General features: G+C 39.0%; 1 protein-coding gene across 1 annotated transcript in view; it reads right to left on the minus strand.

Annotated features, from left to right (window-relative positions):
- The window catches only part of ADAMTS3 (ADAM metallopeptidase with thrombospondin type 1 motif 3), a 292,240-nt gene that overhangs the window by 138,683 nt on the left and 138,167 nt on the right, over positions 1–15,390 (minus strand). The window contains exon 4 of the mRNA XM_018049560.1: positions 5,698–5,854. Coding sequence (XP_017905049.1) covers positions 5,698–5,854 — 157 coding nt within the window. The remainder of the gene's footprint in view (positions 1–5,697; positions 5,855–15,390) is intronic.

Below are 15,390 nucleotides of genomic sequence, written 5' to 3' on the forward strand. Positions count from 1 at the left end.
ATAAGGGAAACAAAGTATTATCTTTCATGTTTCACATCTGAAAGCTCATTTAATCTTCGCTCTGCTTCCTGATTACTTTATATAATAATTCAATCTTCAATTGCCTCCTTTTGTCAATAATTATTATAAGTACCTAGATTATGAAACATGAAGAAACCAACCTGAAAAGGAATCCCATGTCATTAAGTATTTCTATGTGAAGCCAATGGGAGTTGCTCTGACAAATAGCTGACCCTTAAATTATGTTATAGACTAAACTATGCCGCTGCGAAAATTTTATCGTTTAACATCTACCTAAAAGAATATTTGCTATTGACAGAACTTAATGATTTAGTAATATTATTGCTTCATTCATAATAAAACATCTGCAAAAATTAAATTCTCTTGTTTGATTTTTTTTTTTTTTTGGTGGGTTACAATGCCCACCAAAGTTTCTCCTTGATTAGGGCATAGGTCATGAGAACTTCCAAATAGAAAGGATTACAGCACCTACTGATGTGTCTACAGATCAAGGAAGGACTCTGTGCCTAGGAAGTTCCTAGTGTCACTAAAATAAGGAATAGTCTTCCCATTATTCTAGTTCTTGTTTCATAGTTCCATTCCCTGGCAACCAGGAGCAACTCCCAAATCATTTCTGACTTGTACATGTTTCCCACCTGGGACAAAGACACTCCTTCACAGCACCATGACAACCACACCAGCAACACAAGCACTTGGGTTCATGCAGGAAAATGAAAATCCTGAAAGGAAGCTAGGAGATAAAGGCTTACTATTCCTTGTTTCCCACTGGTAGGAAGTAATTACAAAAATTACTTTAACACAAAGCTTCTGCTGAATGAATAGTTTGTAATTTGAGGGGAGAAGCCTAAGGGCCTAGAGATTAAGAAAAAAATTATGAGAAGCTGAATGACATCATACAAGTACAGTCTATCCCACCCCCCAGAAAAATAGACTACCTAAAACAAACTACTTATTGATGACAGTGTAGACATTCTTAAGAGATGATCAGACATGTATTTTCCTTTTTATCTGGGTTTAGACTGATGACTGATTTAAACAGTGGTGGTGAATTTTATGACCCTTAAAGAGTTTACTAGCCATGTTTTTACCAAGTAAAATTCAAATCAGTAATATATAAAACAATTTTGTCCAAACTAAAGATGCCAAAAATGGATGTAATTTCCATACTCCCAAAGCAGAAATCAGAAAAAGAAGTAACTTCAACTCTCCCCCATGATGAAGTAGACAAGTTTCTTTATCATAAGCATGCCAAGCTTATATTTGTTTTTTAATGAAAAGGATGGTATTCTTTGCCAGAACCTGGGTGTGGTATGTGTTGTGAATACCTGCCAGTTCTGTACTGGAAGATATTATTTATATTGCCAAATATAAAACTGTTTTAGGTCTTATTCTCGAAAGAATAATTCTAGAACAGAGCACTGTATTTGTGACTTTATAAGTTCAAGTTCAATATATTTTTAAACAGATATTTATATTTTTCCACATTTCGAAAACAATATAACCTCTTTAAGGGTCAAGGAAAGAAAATCTGTGCAATATATGGGAATGACAGAGGATTTGCTGATGTTGTTGAATTGTACTATAATATATATAATATAATTGTACTATAATCTTTCATCTCAACAGGTTCAAAGCTGTGACTTTTAATGGAAACCTAGGTAAACATTTTTAAAGATAAAGAATCAAAATAAATGTTTGCTTTCAGTCAAGTGGAATACCTTAGGGCTCTTGAGTATGGTAGAACCATACTTTTTTTTTTTTTCTTTTTTTGTTTGTTTTTAAGGACATAATCTTCTTTCCTATAGTGATAGGTAGCAAAGATCTTTCATGGGTTCCCAGAGTTGTGCGATGTTCAATTTCTGATTCTCACTGATATGGAGTTAGAAATTAAAGAGTAAAAGGCAAGCAGAGACATTCTAAGCAACCATGAGCCAATATCTGCTACCTGACTCCCAAGATCACTTCTACCCATCCCCACTGCAACAGGTATATAACAGTCATGCATTGATGTTGGGACATGATTTTGAAATTATACTGTGAATTTTTTAGAGCACTTACTGTCCCAATGGATCTTCAAAGTTAATATATCCAAAATTATTCTCACTTGTCATTCTTCATCAAGTCTATTCCAACTTCTCATTTGAAATACCTGAATTCTGGAAACAGAATTCTCTATAGTCTTCCAGATCAGGATTCTGAGTCATCCATGATCACTCTTCCTCTCTCTCTACTCCAACAACTACTCTATCAAATAACCCCATCTATTTTACTTCAATCTCAACCCAGTTTGGCTCGCTCTTTCCAACTCACTATTCCTGGACAGGGAGGCTTGGTGTGCTGTGATTCATGGGGTCACAAAGAGTCGGACACGACTGAGCGACTGAACTGAACTGAACTGAACTCCTCACCTAGTTCATGTCATAATTGGTTTTAACTTAGAACACTTTCAACAAACTACAGACCTCAAATGAATGGCATTTCTGAACCGCTAAACCGACAAAGCAAGAAATGTGGCCAGGCAATGTATGATGACTAGCAAAATAACAGCAGAGTATTTACTTACAAGGGCCTCACTGATAAAGCTGTAAAGGGATAGCAGTGCCTTGCTTATGATCAAAACTCTTCCTGATGAGTGTTTATATTAACCTATTAGAGAAATTTATGAAGACTGTGGCCCTCAAATACATTTCTTTCTGAGGAAGGCTTATCTTATATATTTTATTCCTCTTCCTATAGCTCATTGAAGAGAGACCTTGTATCTCCTAAGACAACATCCTATATTGACCCCCAAAATTACTATTTTATATCATACTATAGTTTTCACTTATAAACCAATACATCTTTATAATTCTGGAACCTGTTTAATTTTATATTTCAGAATGATGGAATGAATTATAAAAATATATTTTTAATTTTCACTTGGAAAATATTTAGTCCATGAAAAATCTTGGCTCTCAGTTCTAAAACCAAGAAATTAAAAAGAATAATTTAAACATTATAGTGTGGTATTTCAGGTTCTAAATTTGAATCTCTATTTACCCTAGGAAAATATTTACACTTTTAAAATATATCATTACAATTTAAGACTCTCCAAAGGAGGTAAATTGCTAGCACCAGCAAGTCAGTTCAATGGGAACTACATGTATAAGAAAATAAAAATTGTGAACTTCATACTAAGCTTTATCATGGAATATTCTAAGAGAACTGAATGGCTCGATTTTGGTTCCAGTTTTAAGGTAACTGAGAGTTAACAAAGGAATCCCTTTTGCTTTGACCCATAACTGTTGAAAACCTTTCCAAAATATATTACCCTAGGTTGTGGCTTACTTTTTACTATAAAGTAATCCTCTATTCGAAGAGTTGACTCATTGGAAAAGACCCTGATGCTGGGAGGGATTGGGGGCAGGAGGAGAAGGGGATGACAGAGGATGAGATGGTTGGATAGTATCACTGACTCGATGGACATGAGTTTGAATGAACTCTGGGAGTTGGTGATGGGCAGGGAGGCCTGGCACGCTGCGATTCATGGGGTCGCAAGGAGTCGGACACGAATGACCAACTGAACTGAACTGAATTCTCTATTCACAATTGGAAAACTGTTTTCAGAGCCTCTCTTCTTAAAAATTCCTCATATAATCTGAGTATACTGATACTGATGCTTCTGGAATTTATATTTTTAATGGTCTCCTAAAATAATGTCCCAAATTAATTATATCCAATTCTTTTAAATGTATATACCTTGACTCCTGAATTATTTTGTCTAATATAACATCTAAAAATACAATAGGTATTAAATGTAATATTTCTTACAATTTTATTATTTCAAGAAAAAAATAATCTCTCTTCCCCTATAGATATCAGACTATTGGAAAGCAGCACAGACTGTTATTTATAGAAATAGATATCTTCAGAGACTGCAATGGAGGAACAGGGTGCAGTTTGGTGAAACTACAGTATAATAGATGGAGCAGAGGAGGACAGTCATAGGGACTAATCTGGTTTCCAGTCCTCCAAGACCATTCTATAGTCTGTGGGACTAAGCTTTTCTGAAAGATGTTTGTTGCTTCAAAAAAGATATTGCTTTTAACATACAACAATCAGGATTATAGAAAAAGCACTGTATCCTACTATCTACCCTTTGATATAACCATCATTTAATTTAGATTAACATTTCTAAAGCATGAAGATATTTATAAATGAGAATTCATGGCAATGCATTCACAACATTCTGATCTCTGCTCACAGATAAAGAAACTGAGGCTCCAAAATGTTAACTACTAATCTAACAACTTATGTTGTAGAGCTGTTACTCACATTATTATTATTACTTATTATCATTATTATGTCTCTCTAACTGCAGAGTATCTTTCCTTCCTATTATATCACAGTGACCCCCTGGGATAGATACACATTTCATAGCACTGCATCTGTTAATACGGACCTATTGTTTCAAATCATAAATTTCTCAAAAAATTTTCAGGCCATGTTAATTTTAAATGTATTTTAAATGGTATTATTTCAATTAATACCACATATAAAAGAAAGATGGTAGCATCTGAACCTCAGACTAATAACTAGGCAACAACTCTCAGAAGACATCATTAATCTAGAAGACATATGGCTGCTAAATTAAGAAGAGTATCTGTATCCCTGACATTTCCCTAAGGGAAATTTCCATTGCCTTGAATTTAGAAAGTTGGCCTTACAAAAGAAAATACAGTTGACCCTTGAACAATAGGGGTTTGAACTACCTGGGTCGACTTCTAAGTGGATTTTTTTCTACAGTAAATACTACCATATTGTATGATCCACTGATTCCTAGTTGGTTGAATTCAGAGTTGGTTGAATCTGAAGATAGGGAACCTCAGATACAGAGGACCCACATGTAAGGGATGAGGCTACAAATCATATGTGAATTTTCAAGGGCAAGAAGGATTGACACTCCAACCCCAATGCTGTTCAAGGGTCAATTGTATAGGCTTTTTGAGATTTGGTTAAAAAACAGATTCCTATTATTCCTTTATTTTCCATAAAGGGAATTTCAATACCAACTTTATAAAAACATCTCTTTAATACCAAGTTACTTTCCGATCCCATTAAAAAAAATAAACAGAAAACCTTGACAGGCAATAATTCACTTGACTTTAGAGGCCTAGCCTATCTTAAAATAAAATTTGACAGAATCATTCAACTAATTGTCACTTTTACATTGTAAAAAGTTTTGCAAAATAGGCGAAATCAAACAGCATTCTTATTTTCAAATGTTATCTATCACGCTGGACTTCAAACAAAATACAGTTCTTTGCTGTGTCAATATATCTCATTTTTAAAGTTTTAAAATAATATTAATAATGCATAATTTAGATTATCTTTAAAGACACACTTTGAAATTTTAACCCAAGCTAGAGAAAAGTTCATTTGAATGTGAAAATTTAAAAGTAATAAAAAAATAACAAATTGGGAGAATGATGACTTGAAATAAAATAACACATATATTTCTCTTATGCATTTATAAATGGCAGGCCATATGTCATAATTTATAAATATAAGCTTCTTTTGCTTCTTCCACATTATACAAAGGCGCACGACTATCACATTCTCTTAACTGATGGGAGAGTTGTTTTCATCATATCTTAGAACTATAGTTAATTATTGAGGCTTGTCAAAGATGCGTACCTCTGTAGTGGAAGTCTTGGGACATGTCTATGGGAGCCCGTTCTACTGCTGATCTCTTGTAGACAACATGAATCCTTCCTTTTTCTTCCTCCATCTGCTTACCTCTTTCCAAGGGTTCAATGAAATACTCATCATTATCACTTTTTATCATTCCAGCCTAGAGAAAACATAAAACGTGTCACGTTAAAAGAAATATCGATCATCTTTAGCTTACATATAGTTTTTTAAATGGTAAGAATACAATTTTTGAAAACTAATGACCTTTCTTTCCACTTTTGGTTATAAATTCAAACTGGTTAGTTACTGTTAGTTGTTCAGTTGTGTCCAACTCTTTGCAACTCCAAGGACTGTAGCCCACCAGGCTCCTCTGTGCAGGGGATTCTCCAAGCAAGAGTACTGGAGTGGGTTGCCATTCCCTTCTCCAGGGGGTCTTCCCAACTCAGGGATTGAACCCACGTCTCCTGTATTGCAGGCAGAATCTTTACCGTCTGAGCCACCAGATTAAAATGGTTAAGCCACTATAAATCTCAGTTATTCAAAGGGAGAAATTCATATATGGTAGGAATAAAGTATTCCTAGGTGTTGTTGATCCTATTTGTGATGCCAATTGTCTTGCTGTTCACATTGTTTGCTGAACCCAGGGTAGGCCATGCAGGAAATCAGAGGCTGGATGAAGACTCAAGGAACAGTAGGAACTGCAAACACATGTATTTTCTCCTGGCTGGCACGGCAGCCATAACACAGCCTCTCTCCTGGCTGATGAAGCAGGCAGGAGAGAAGCAGCCATAGCAGCAGCCATAACGTAACCCCATATAACACAACCATGGGTCACTCCAGTGTAGCCCTGATGCAGCAGCCAGGGCCTTCATGGTGAAGTTCATAACAGGCATACCACACAAAGGAGCCCATGGCCAAGTGAGTCCCTCGTGAGGTGCAAGTGACTACCTCGTGAGGTGCATGTGATCTCAGCCGTTACATAACCCTGCAAAGTCACTGTTCATAGAACATGGGGCTAGATGGCATGAGAATGTGGGGCCAGAGAGCCTGCCTGGCAGCATCTTGTTAATTTGTTCTTTCCCTACATAAGATAAAATCGACTTCCCAGGTGGCGCTACCGGTAAGGAACCCACCTGCTAATGCAGGAGACATAAGAGATGTGGTTTGATCCGTGGGTAGGGAAGATCTCTGAAGGAGGGCATGGCAACCTACTCCCATATTCTTGCCTGGAAAATCCCATGGACAGAGGAGCCTTTCGGGCTATAGTCCATAGGGTCACAGAGTCCAACACGACGGAAGCAACTTAGCACACATGCAGATAAGGCAAAATAAGAGCAAAATAAGGCAAAATAAGAGCTTTACAAGAAAATCATACAGTCTATATAATTTCATTGGTCTATAGATGAAGCACATTTGTGTATCCTACTTAGCATTTTATCTCTAAAAAAACTTACAGGAACATAAATTCAAGAAAAATCTCTGACTTCCCATAGTAACCCATTGTGGGGCTGTTATCCACTGCTGCTAAGTATCTCTGTAACCCATTTATATCTTCCCATCATATCACCATGGTATGAGAGGAATAAGTTCCATGGGGCACTCCATACATAAAGTTACTTCTGTCCTTAATTCACCTCAGCTTCATTGGAAACTCTATATTTCTAATATTTATTAATTTGAAGAACTAGCTCAAATTTTGCCCATATTAATCTAATTTCATGATTTTACATATTTTGTTCCTTCTCCAGCATCATCCTTTTGAATGAAAAGGTTATCTGATATTCAGTTCCTTCCTTTCACCTCACTGGTGCTTTTATGACTCTGTTTCATCTTTGATTTACTTAGAAAACACCAGGACTATACTATTCACTACTACAGCTGAAGAGAAATGATAGTTTGTCTGAAATTTATTCTTCATTAATTATAGAGTCCACAGTACATTCAAATAGCTACAGCTCATATTCCTGTTGTAAAAGTCATACAGTAATTGTTATTTTGTTGTTCTGGTCTCTAAGTCATGTCTGACTTTTTTGTCACCCATGGATTGTAGACGGCCAGGCTCCTCTGTCCATAGGATTTCCCAGGCAAGAATACTGGAGTGGGTTACCATTTCCCTCTCCAGGGGATCTTCCCAACCCAGGGATCAAACCCACGGCTTCTGCATTGGCAGGCAGATTCTTTATGGCTCAGCCTTGAGGCAAGTCCCACATATACTAATGTGGTTGTTCGGTCACTCATTAGCTTCCCACCCTTTGCAATCCCATGGACTGTGGAACGCCAGGCTTTCCTGTCCTTCACCATCTCCCAGAGCATGCTCAAACTCATGTCCATTAAGTCAGTAATTCCTTCCAACAGTCTCATCCTATCATCCCCTTCTCCTCCTGCCTTCAATCTTTCCCAGCATCAGGGTCTTTTCTAATGAGTCCACTCTTTGCATCAGGTGGCCAAAGCACTGGAGCTTCAGCTTCAGCATCAGTCCTTTAAATGAATATTCAGGATTGAATTCTTTCTGGACTGATTGGTTTGATCTCTTTGTAGTCCAAGGGACTCTCCAGAGTCTTCAAAATCACAGTTCAAAAGCATCAATTAATACTTCAGTGCTCAGCCTTCTATATGGTCCAACTCTCACATCCATACATGACTACTGGAAAAATCACAGCTTTGACTAAATGGGACCTTTGTTGGAAAAATGATGTTTCTGCTTTTTAATATGCTGTCTATGGTTGCCATAGCTTTTCTTCCAAGGAGCAGGTATCTTAATTTCATGGCAGCAGTCATGATCGGCAGTGATTTTGGAGCCCAAGAAAGTAAAGTCTGTCACTGTTTCCATTGTTTCCCCATCTATTTGCCATGAAGTGAAGGGACCGGATTCCATGATCTTAGTTTTTTGAATGTTGAATTTTAAGCCAGCTTTTACACTCTCCTCTTTCACTGTAATCAACAGGCTCTTTAGTTCCTCTTCACTTTCTGCCATAAGGGCGGTGTCATCTCCATATCTAAGGTTATTGATAGTTCTCCTGGCAAACCTGATTCCAGCTCATGCTTCACCCAGTTGGGTATTTTGCATGATAAACTCTACTTATAAGTTAAATAAGCAGGGTGACAATATACAGGCTTGATGTACTGCTTTCCCAATTTTGAACCAGTCCATTGATCCTTATCTGGTTCTAACTATTGCTTCTTGACCTGCATACAGGTTTCTCAGGAAGCAGGTTAGGTGCTCTGGCATTCCCATCTCTTTAAGAATCTTCCAGTTTCTTGTGATCCACAGAGTCAAAGGCTTTAGCATCATCAGTGAAGCTAAAGAAGATGTTTGTCTGAAATTCCCTTGCTTTTTCTATGATCCAACAGATGTTGGCAATTTGATCTCTGGTTCCTCTGCCTTTTCTAAATCCAGCTTAAACATCTGGAATTCTTCATTCACATACTTTTGAAACATAGCCTGGAGAATTTTAAGCATTACTTTCCTAGCATGTGAGATGAGTGTGATTGTATGGTAGCTTGAATATCCTTTGACATTGCCTTTGTTTGGGATTGGAATGAAAATTGACCTTTTCTAGTCCTGTGGCCACTGCTGAGTTTTCCAAATTTGCTGCCATATTGAGTGTAGCACTTTCATAGCATCATCTTTTAGGATTTGAAATAGCTCAGCTGGAATTCTATCACCTCCACTAGCTTTGTTCATAGTGATTCTTCCTAAGGCCCATTTGACTTGATATTCCAGGATGTCTGGCTCTAGGTGAGTGATCACACCATCATGGTTATCTGACTCATTAAGATCTCTTTTGTACAATTCTTCTGTGTATTCTTGTCACCTCTTCTTAACACCTTCTGCTTCTGTTAGGCCCATACCATTTTTGCCCTTTATTGTGCCCATCTTTGCATGAAATGTCCCTTGTTATCTCTAATTTTCTTGAAGAGATCTCTAGTCTTTCCCATTCTGTCACTTTCCTCTATTTCTTTGCATTGATGACTGAGGAAAGCTTTCTTATCTCTCCTTGCTATTCTTTGGAACTCTGCATTCAGATGGGTATATCTTCCCTTTTCTCCTTTGCCTTTCCCTTCTCTTCTTTTCTCAGCTATTTGTAAGGCCTACTAAGACAACCATTTCAGCTTATTTTCACTTTTTTTTCCTTGGGGATGGTTTTGATCACCACCTCCTGTACAATGTTGTGAAAATTTGTCCATAGTTCTTCAGGCACTCTATCTATCAGATCTAATCCCTTGTATCTATTTGTTACTTTCATTGTATAATCATAAGCGATTTGATTTAGATCAGGTTTTAGAAAAGGCAGAGGAACTAGAGATCAAATGCCAACATCCACTGGATCATAGAAAAAGCAACAGAGTTCCAGAAAAACATCTATTTCTGCTTTATTGACTATGCCAAAGCCTTTGACTGTGTGGATCACAAGAAACTGTGGAAAATTTTGAAAGAGATGGGAATACCAGACCACCTGAACTGCCTCTTGAGAAATCTGTATGCAGGTCGGGAAGCAACAGTTAGAACTGGACATGGAACAACAGACTGGTTCCAAAGAGGAAAAGGAGTACGTCAAGGTTGTATACTGTCACCCTGCTTATTTAACTTCTATGCAGAGTACATCATGAGAAACGCTGGACTGGAAGAAAGACAAGCTGGAATCAAGATTGCCAGGAGAAATATCAATAACCTCAGATATGCAGATGACACCACCCTTTTGGCAGAAAGTGAAGAGGAGCTCAAAAGCCTCTTGATGAAAGTGAAAGAGGACAGTGAAAAAGTTGGCTTAAAGCTCAACATTCAGAAAACTAAGATCATGGCATTTGGTCTCATCACTTCATGGCAAATAGATGGGGAAACAGTGGAAACAGTGTCACACTTTATTTTTGGGGGCTCCAAAATCACTGCAGATGGTGACTGCAGCCATGAAATTAAAAGATGCTTACTCCTTGGAAGAAAAGTTATGACCAAGCTAGATAGCATATTCAAAAGCAGAGACATTACTTTGCCGACTAAGGTCCATCTAGTCAAGGCTATGGTTTTTCCTGTGGTCATGTATGCATGTGAGAGTTGGACTGTGAAGAAAGCTGAGCGCCGAAGAATTGATGCTTTTGAACTGTGGTGTTGGAGAAGACTCTTGAGAGTCCGTTGGACTGCCAGGAGATCCAACCAGTCCATTCCGAAGGAGATCAGCCCTGGGATTTCTTTGGAAGAAATGATGCTAAAGCTGAAACTCCAGTACTCTGGCCACCTCATGCGAAGAGTTGACTCATTGGAAAAGACTCTGATGCTGGGAGGGATTGGGGGCAGGAGGAGAAGGGGATGACAGAGGATGAGATGGCTTTATGACATCACTGACTCGATGGACGTGAGTTTGAGTGAACTCCGGGAGTTGGTGATGGACAGGGAGGCCTGGTGTACTGCAATTCATGGAGTCGCAAAGAGTCGGACATGACTGAGCGACTGAACTGAACTGAATGGCCTAGTGGTTTTCCCTACGTTTTTCAATTTCAGTCTAAATTTTGCAATAAGGAGTTCATGATCTGAGCCACAGTCAACTTCTGGTCTTGATTTGGTGACTGCATAGAGTTTCTCCATCTTCAGCTACAAAGAATATAATCAGTCTAATAAAATCTAACATTACATAGACTAATATAATTAATATTAAATGAATATAACATGCACTAATATGGAATATTAATTTAAATAGCAGTACATTTATTTGAAAACAAAGTTGAAAAAATAATGTATTAGTGTGGAATTGTAATTATTTGGAAATATTTATCAGATCTATGTTATCTTCTTCTTCTGAGGCTCTTATTCTTTATTTTCAAATGTAAGGTTACTCACTCTCATGGAATATAGGCAAGGGAATATAGGAATATAGGGGAAGGGGGGTTGATTCCCACCCCTTCTAACTGCTGGTCTAATGGCTCTACTGCTCCGTATCAAGGAGCACAGACATGAAATGTAGATAAACCTTGCCTCATAGCATCTGTTTTCAGCAAATATGCCTATAACTATTGCTTTTCTGTTGCACTCACATCTGTCCCCATTTTCTATTCTGTCTTCCCCTCCTAGATATGCTCTCACCCCCGCTCCCTCTGTGTAAGCCCCAGAGGGCATTCTCAGAAGCTCTGGTGTCTCCATGTGCCATCTCTACATCCCCCTAACTACTATGCACATTCAAACAGCCTTTGAATTTATGTCACCTTGTCTTACAAGGAAATATCACTACAGCTTTTCCACAGTGGTTAGTTTCACCCTTGTGAAAAAACTTCTACCCTTTCACCACAAAGAACATTGAGCTAGTGGGCATTCAGTAGTAATGCTGATCTTCCAGACACAACTCCAATATCTGAGTTGTTTCCTCGTCTGGTCAATTACTTTTCCCCTAGTGCTGTACTGGAAAAATGCTTTTTTTCATAAGTGGCCTGATTAGATCTTGACCCTCTTGTTAATGGATTCATCTCCTCTACAAACATGATTTCCAACATCTTTCTCATGCTTTTCAATTTTTGTTTTAATCTCTTTAGCATTAATGTCATAGTCTTAAATCTCTTTTTCTCAGTAATTTTGAATTCACTTTTTTGATGGGTTAATAGTATTCATAGATAGTGAAAGTGAAGTCACTCATTTGTGTCTGACTCTTTGCGACCCTATGGAGTGTAGTCTGCCAGGCTCCTCTGTCCATGGGATTTTCCAGGCAAGAATCCTGGAGTCGGTTGCCATTTCCTTCTCCAGGGGATCTTTCCAACCCAGGGATAGAACTCAGGTCTCCTACATTGTGGGCAGATTTTTCCCATCGGAGCCACCAGGGATAATGTTCATAAAACACTTGCAAACTAAGCATAAACATAGTAAACATATAAAAGGTTAACTAACAGGACTACATCCAAGGCTGAAATGTTCAGCCTCATTCCTAATACTACCTGTTGATGGGAGGCAGTGTAAACTGGCTTTGTTATGGAAACACAGGTCTGTTGTATATACCAAAGTCTACAGAGTGAAGTTTATCAGTATTCATCTTCATTCAAGTCTTTTTTTTTTTTTTTGCCCTAAATCCATTCAGTCACATTGTTCTGTAAAGTCTCTTCCATTCTTTTCCCATCTATTTACACTGACCTTAGTTACAGACCTCATCATTGCTCATTTGGATTACAGAAATTGCCTCCTATTGTGAGACTTCCCATAGGTCACAACGATTCTCCAGATGAGTGCCTAAAACTGAGTGGAAACAGTGGTCACTGAAGCAGCCAGCAACCTCTTAGCAATGGGCAAATGACTACTGGGGACACTTGAAAGCCATGGGGAAAGCAGGAAGGATTAGCCCACATGCCATTAAAAATCATTTCTACATACCTTCTGTTGGAAATGTTCAAATCTCAGGCCCCATGATGTTACTTTCTCCACTGGGTCACAGGTAAAATTTAAAACATCTAACCCTCCCCCTTAGAAGATAATGAAAATTTAAATGAGGTTGAGGCAGAGTCATTGGCAAGGCAAAAGCTGGATCACATAACCTGTGATAACTCCAAGGACAGGAAATTTTCAAAAATTTTTTTCATTAGAATATAGTTGCTTTACAATACTGTGTTAGTTTCTGCTCTATAGCAAAGTGAATCAGCTATGCAAATACATACATCCCCTCTTTTTTGGATTTCCTTCCCATTTAGTGAGAGCCTACCCTTTTATTCATCATGTAAGCAAAGTTAAATGAAAAAAAAAAAATCTTATCTAAAGCACTGTACTGGATAACCTTAGTAAAATAAAAATTCTCAAAGACATGGTTCATCTACCCTCCAGTTGAGGGCAATCTAGCCAAATAAATGAAATATATGTCTAAAGGTATTCAGTGATGTATATTATGAAAAGTCCAGACAGTAAATGATAACAGCACTTGAAAGTCAAATTAGGGAGATTCTTTGCCCACAAACCTACTGCACAAGCCAACTGTCAAAGGAGCTCTTGATTCTCCACCCAAAATCTATTTCAGCTGAAATCTCCCTAATGCCTATGGGAATTTCACTTTGGCCATTGTTATTGTTCACACTTTTCCACATAGCACAGCAGCCAAAAATTACTATTTCAAAATATGGTATCATTTTAGACAAGCTAGAATGTGATAACAAATGGACAGACTATGTAAGGGCTCAAAACATCAGGTGCTGCTTTCCTGCTCACATAGAAGCTCAGAATATTTCTAGGTCAGCCAGGCGGGGGTTCTGCTCCACAAGCCATGTGGGTGTCCAGACTGACGGTGGCTCTGCCATTTCAATATGGGCTGCCATGTTCGCCCAGTTCAAAGGGGGAACAGCAGGAGGAAGCCCACACAGAAGATTTTTTCTGAGTTAGCCCTGGTCATGTCACCGGTACCGCTTACTTCCACGGGCAGGATACAGTCGCATGGCTGGCTCACAGCCGATTGCAGAGAAAGTCAGGAAACAGAATCTGGCTGTGTGCCCAGGGAAGAAAGACAATGGATTTTGATGAACAGGTGGCCATCTCAAACTCAGATAAGATCATGTCACTCCTTCACTTGAAACACTTCATTGCTCCCCCTTGCACTTAAAACCACAATCCTTCAAGGCCTATATCTCCCCAGCCCGGCCTATCGACCCCCAAGAACTGCCCCGTCCCCGTACTTCCAGTGCCCCAGCCTGAGGGGCCTGTGCTCAGTGTCGCTTTTCTTTTGATATTTCCACCTTCTTTATGGCCTCAGACTTTGAAACGTTGTTGGTTCTATTTAGAAGGGTCCTCTCACGCCATGCCACACTTCCCTTAGCTGGCTGTGTTTTATTCTCCAGGTCTCCGTTTAAAGGCAGGTGATGCAAGAGACGTGAGTTTGATCCCCGGGTGAGGAAGATCCTTTGGAATCAAAAATGGTAACCCACTCCAGTATTTTTGCCTGAAAAATTTCATGGACAGAGGAGCCTGGCAGGCTACAGTCCACGGGGTCACAAAGAGTTGGACACAACTGAGTACGAATGCATTATGGTCGCAGTTTAAATGTTACTTCCTTAGAAATTATTTTCTGACTCCTTCACCCGCATATAGACTACGTATTCCCATGTAAATTAGGGCCTATCTTTTAGCCAATTAGTCTGACAGAGCAATGTATTTTCTCTCACAGCCCTTAACACAAATCCCAGGTTGACTCATCTAAGTGTCACCTTTATTATTTTCTGTCTTCCTCACGGAACTGTCGGGATTCCCTGCTGGCTCAGATGATAAAGAATCTGCCTGCAGTGTGGGAGACCTGGATTCGATCTCTGAGTTCGGAAGATCCCTGGGAGGAGGGCATGGAGAATCCCCATGGACAGAGGCGCCTGGTGGGCTACAGTCCATGGGGTTGCAAAGAGTCAGACGTGACTGAGCGGCTAAGCACACAGCACGTGCCGCACTGTCAGCTCCTGAAGCGAACTTGTGTCTCTTAAGTCACCTTTGTCTCCTTAAGTACCAGCACAACGGCCACACAAAATATGTCTTCAATACATTTTTGATGAAAAGTAACATGAATGCAAGGTAAAGGGAGGGGATGGAGAATTTTTAGAGGTTCCTGGTGGGAGGATTGCTGTGTTGGTGGTGTGAGAGAAGGCATTAGAAGTGAGACAGTTCAGGCTTGAACAAAGGTTATGAAGCGCAAAACTCCAACACATGCTTGAGGGCAGTGGGTACCCCGCTCATTCAGAGCAGAGTCTGTGCAGGGCAGC

This window comes from Capra hircus, chromosome 6 (assembly GCF_001704415.2).
Source record: "Capra hircus breed San Clemente chromosome 6, ASM170441v1, whole genome shotgun sequence".
Classification (NCBI taxonomy): Eukaryota; Metazoa; Chordata; class Mammalia; order Artiodactyla; family Bovidae; genus Capra; species Capra hircus.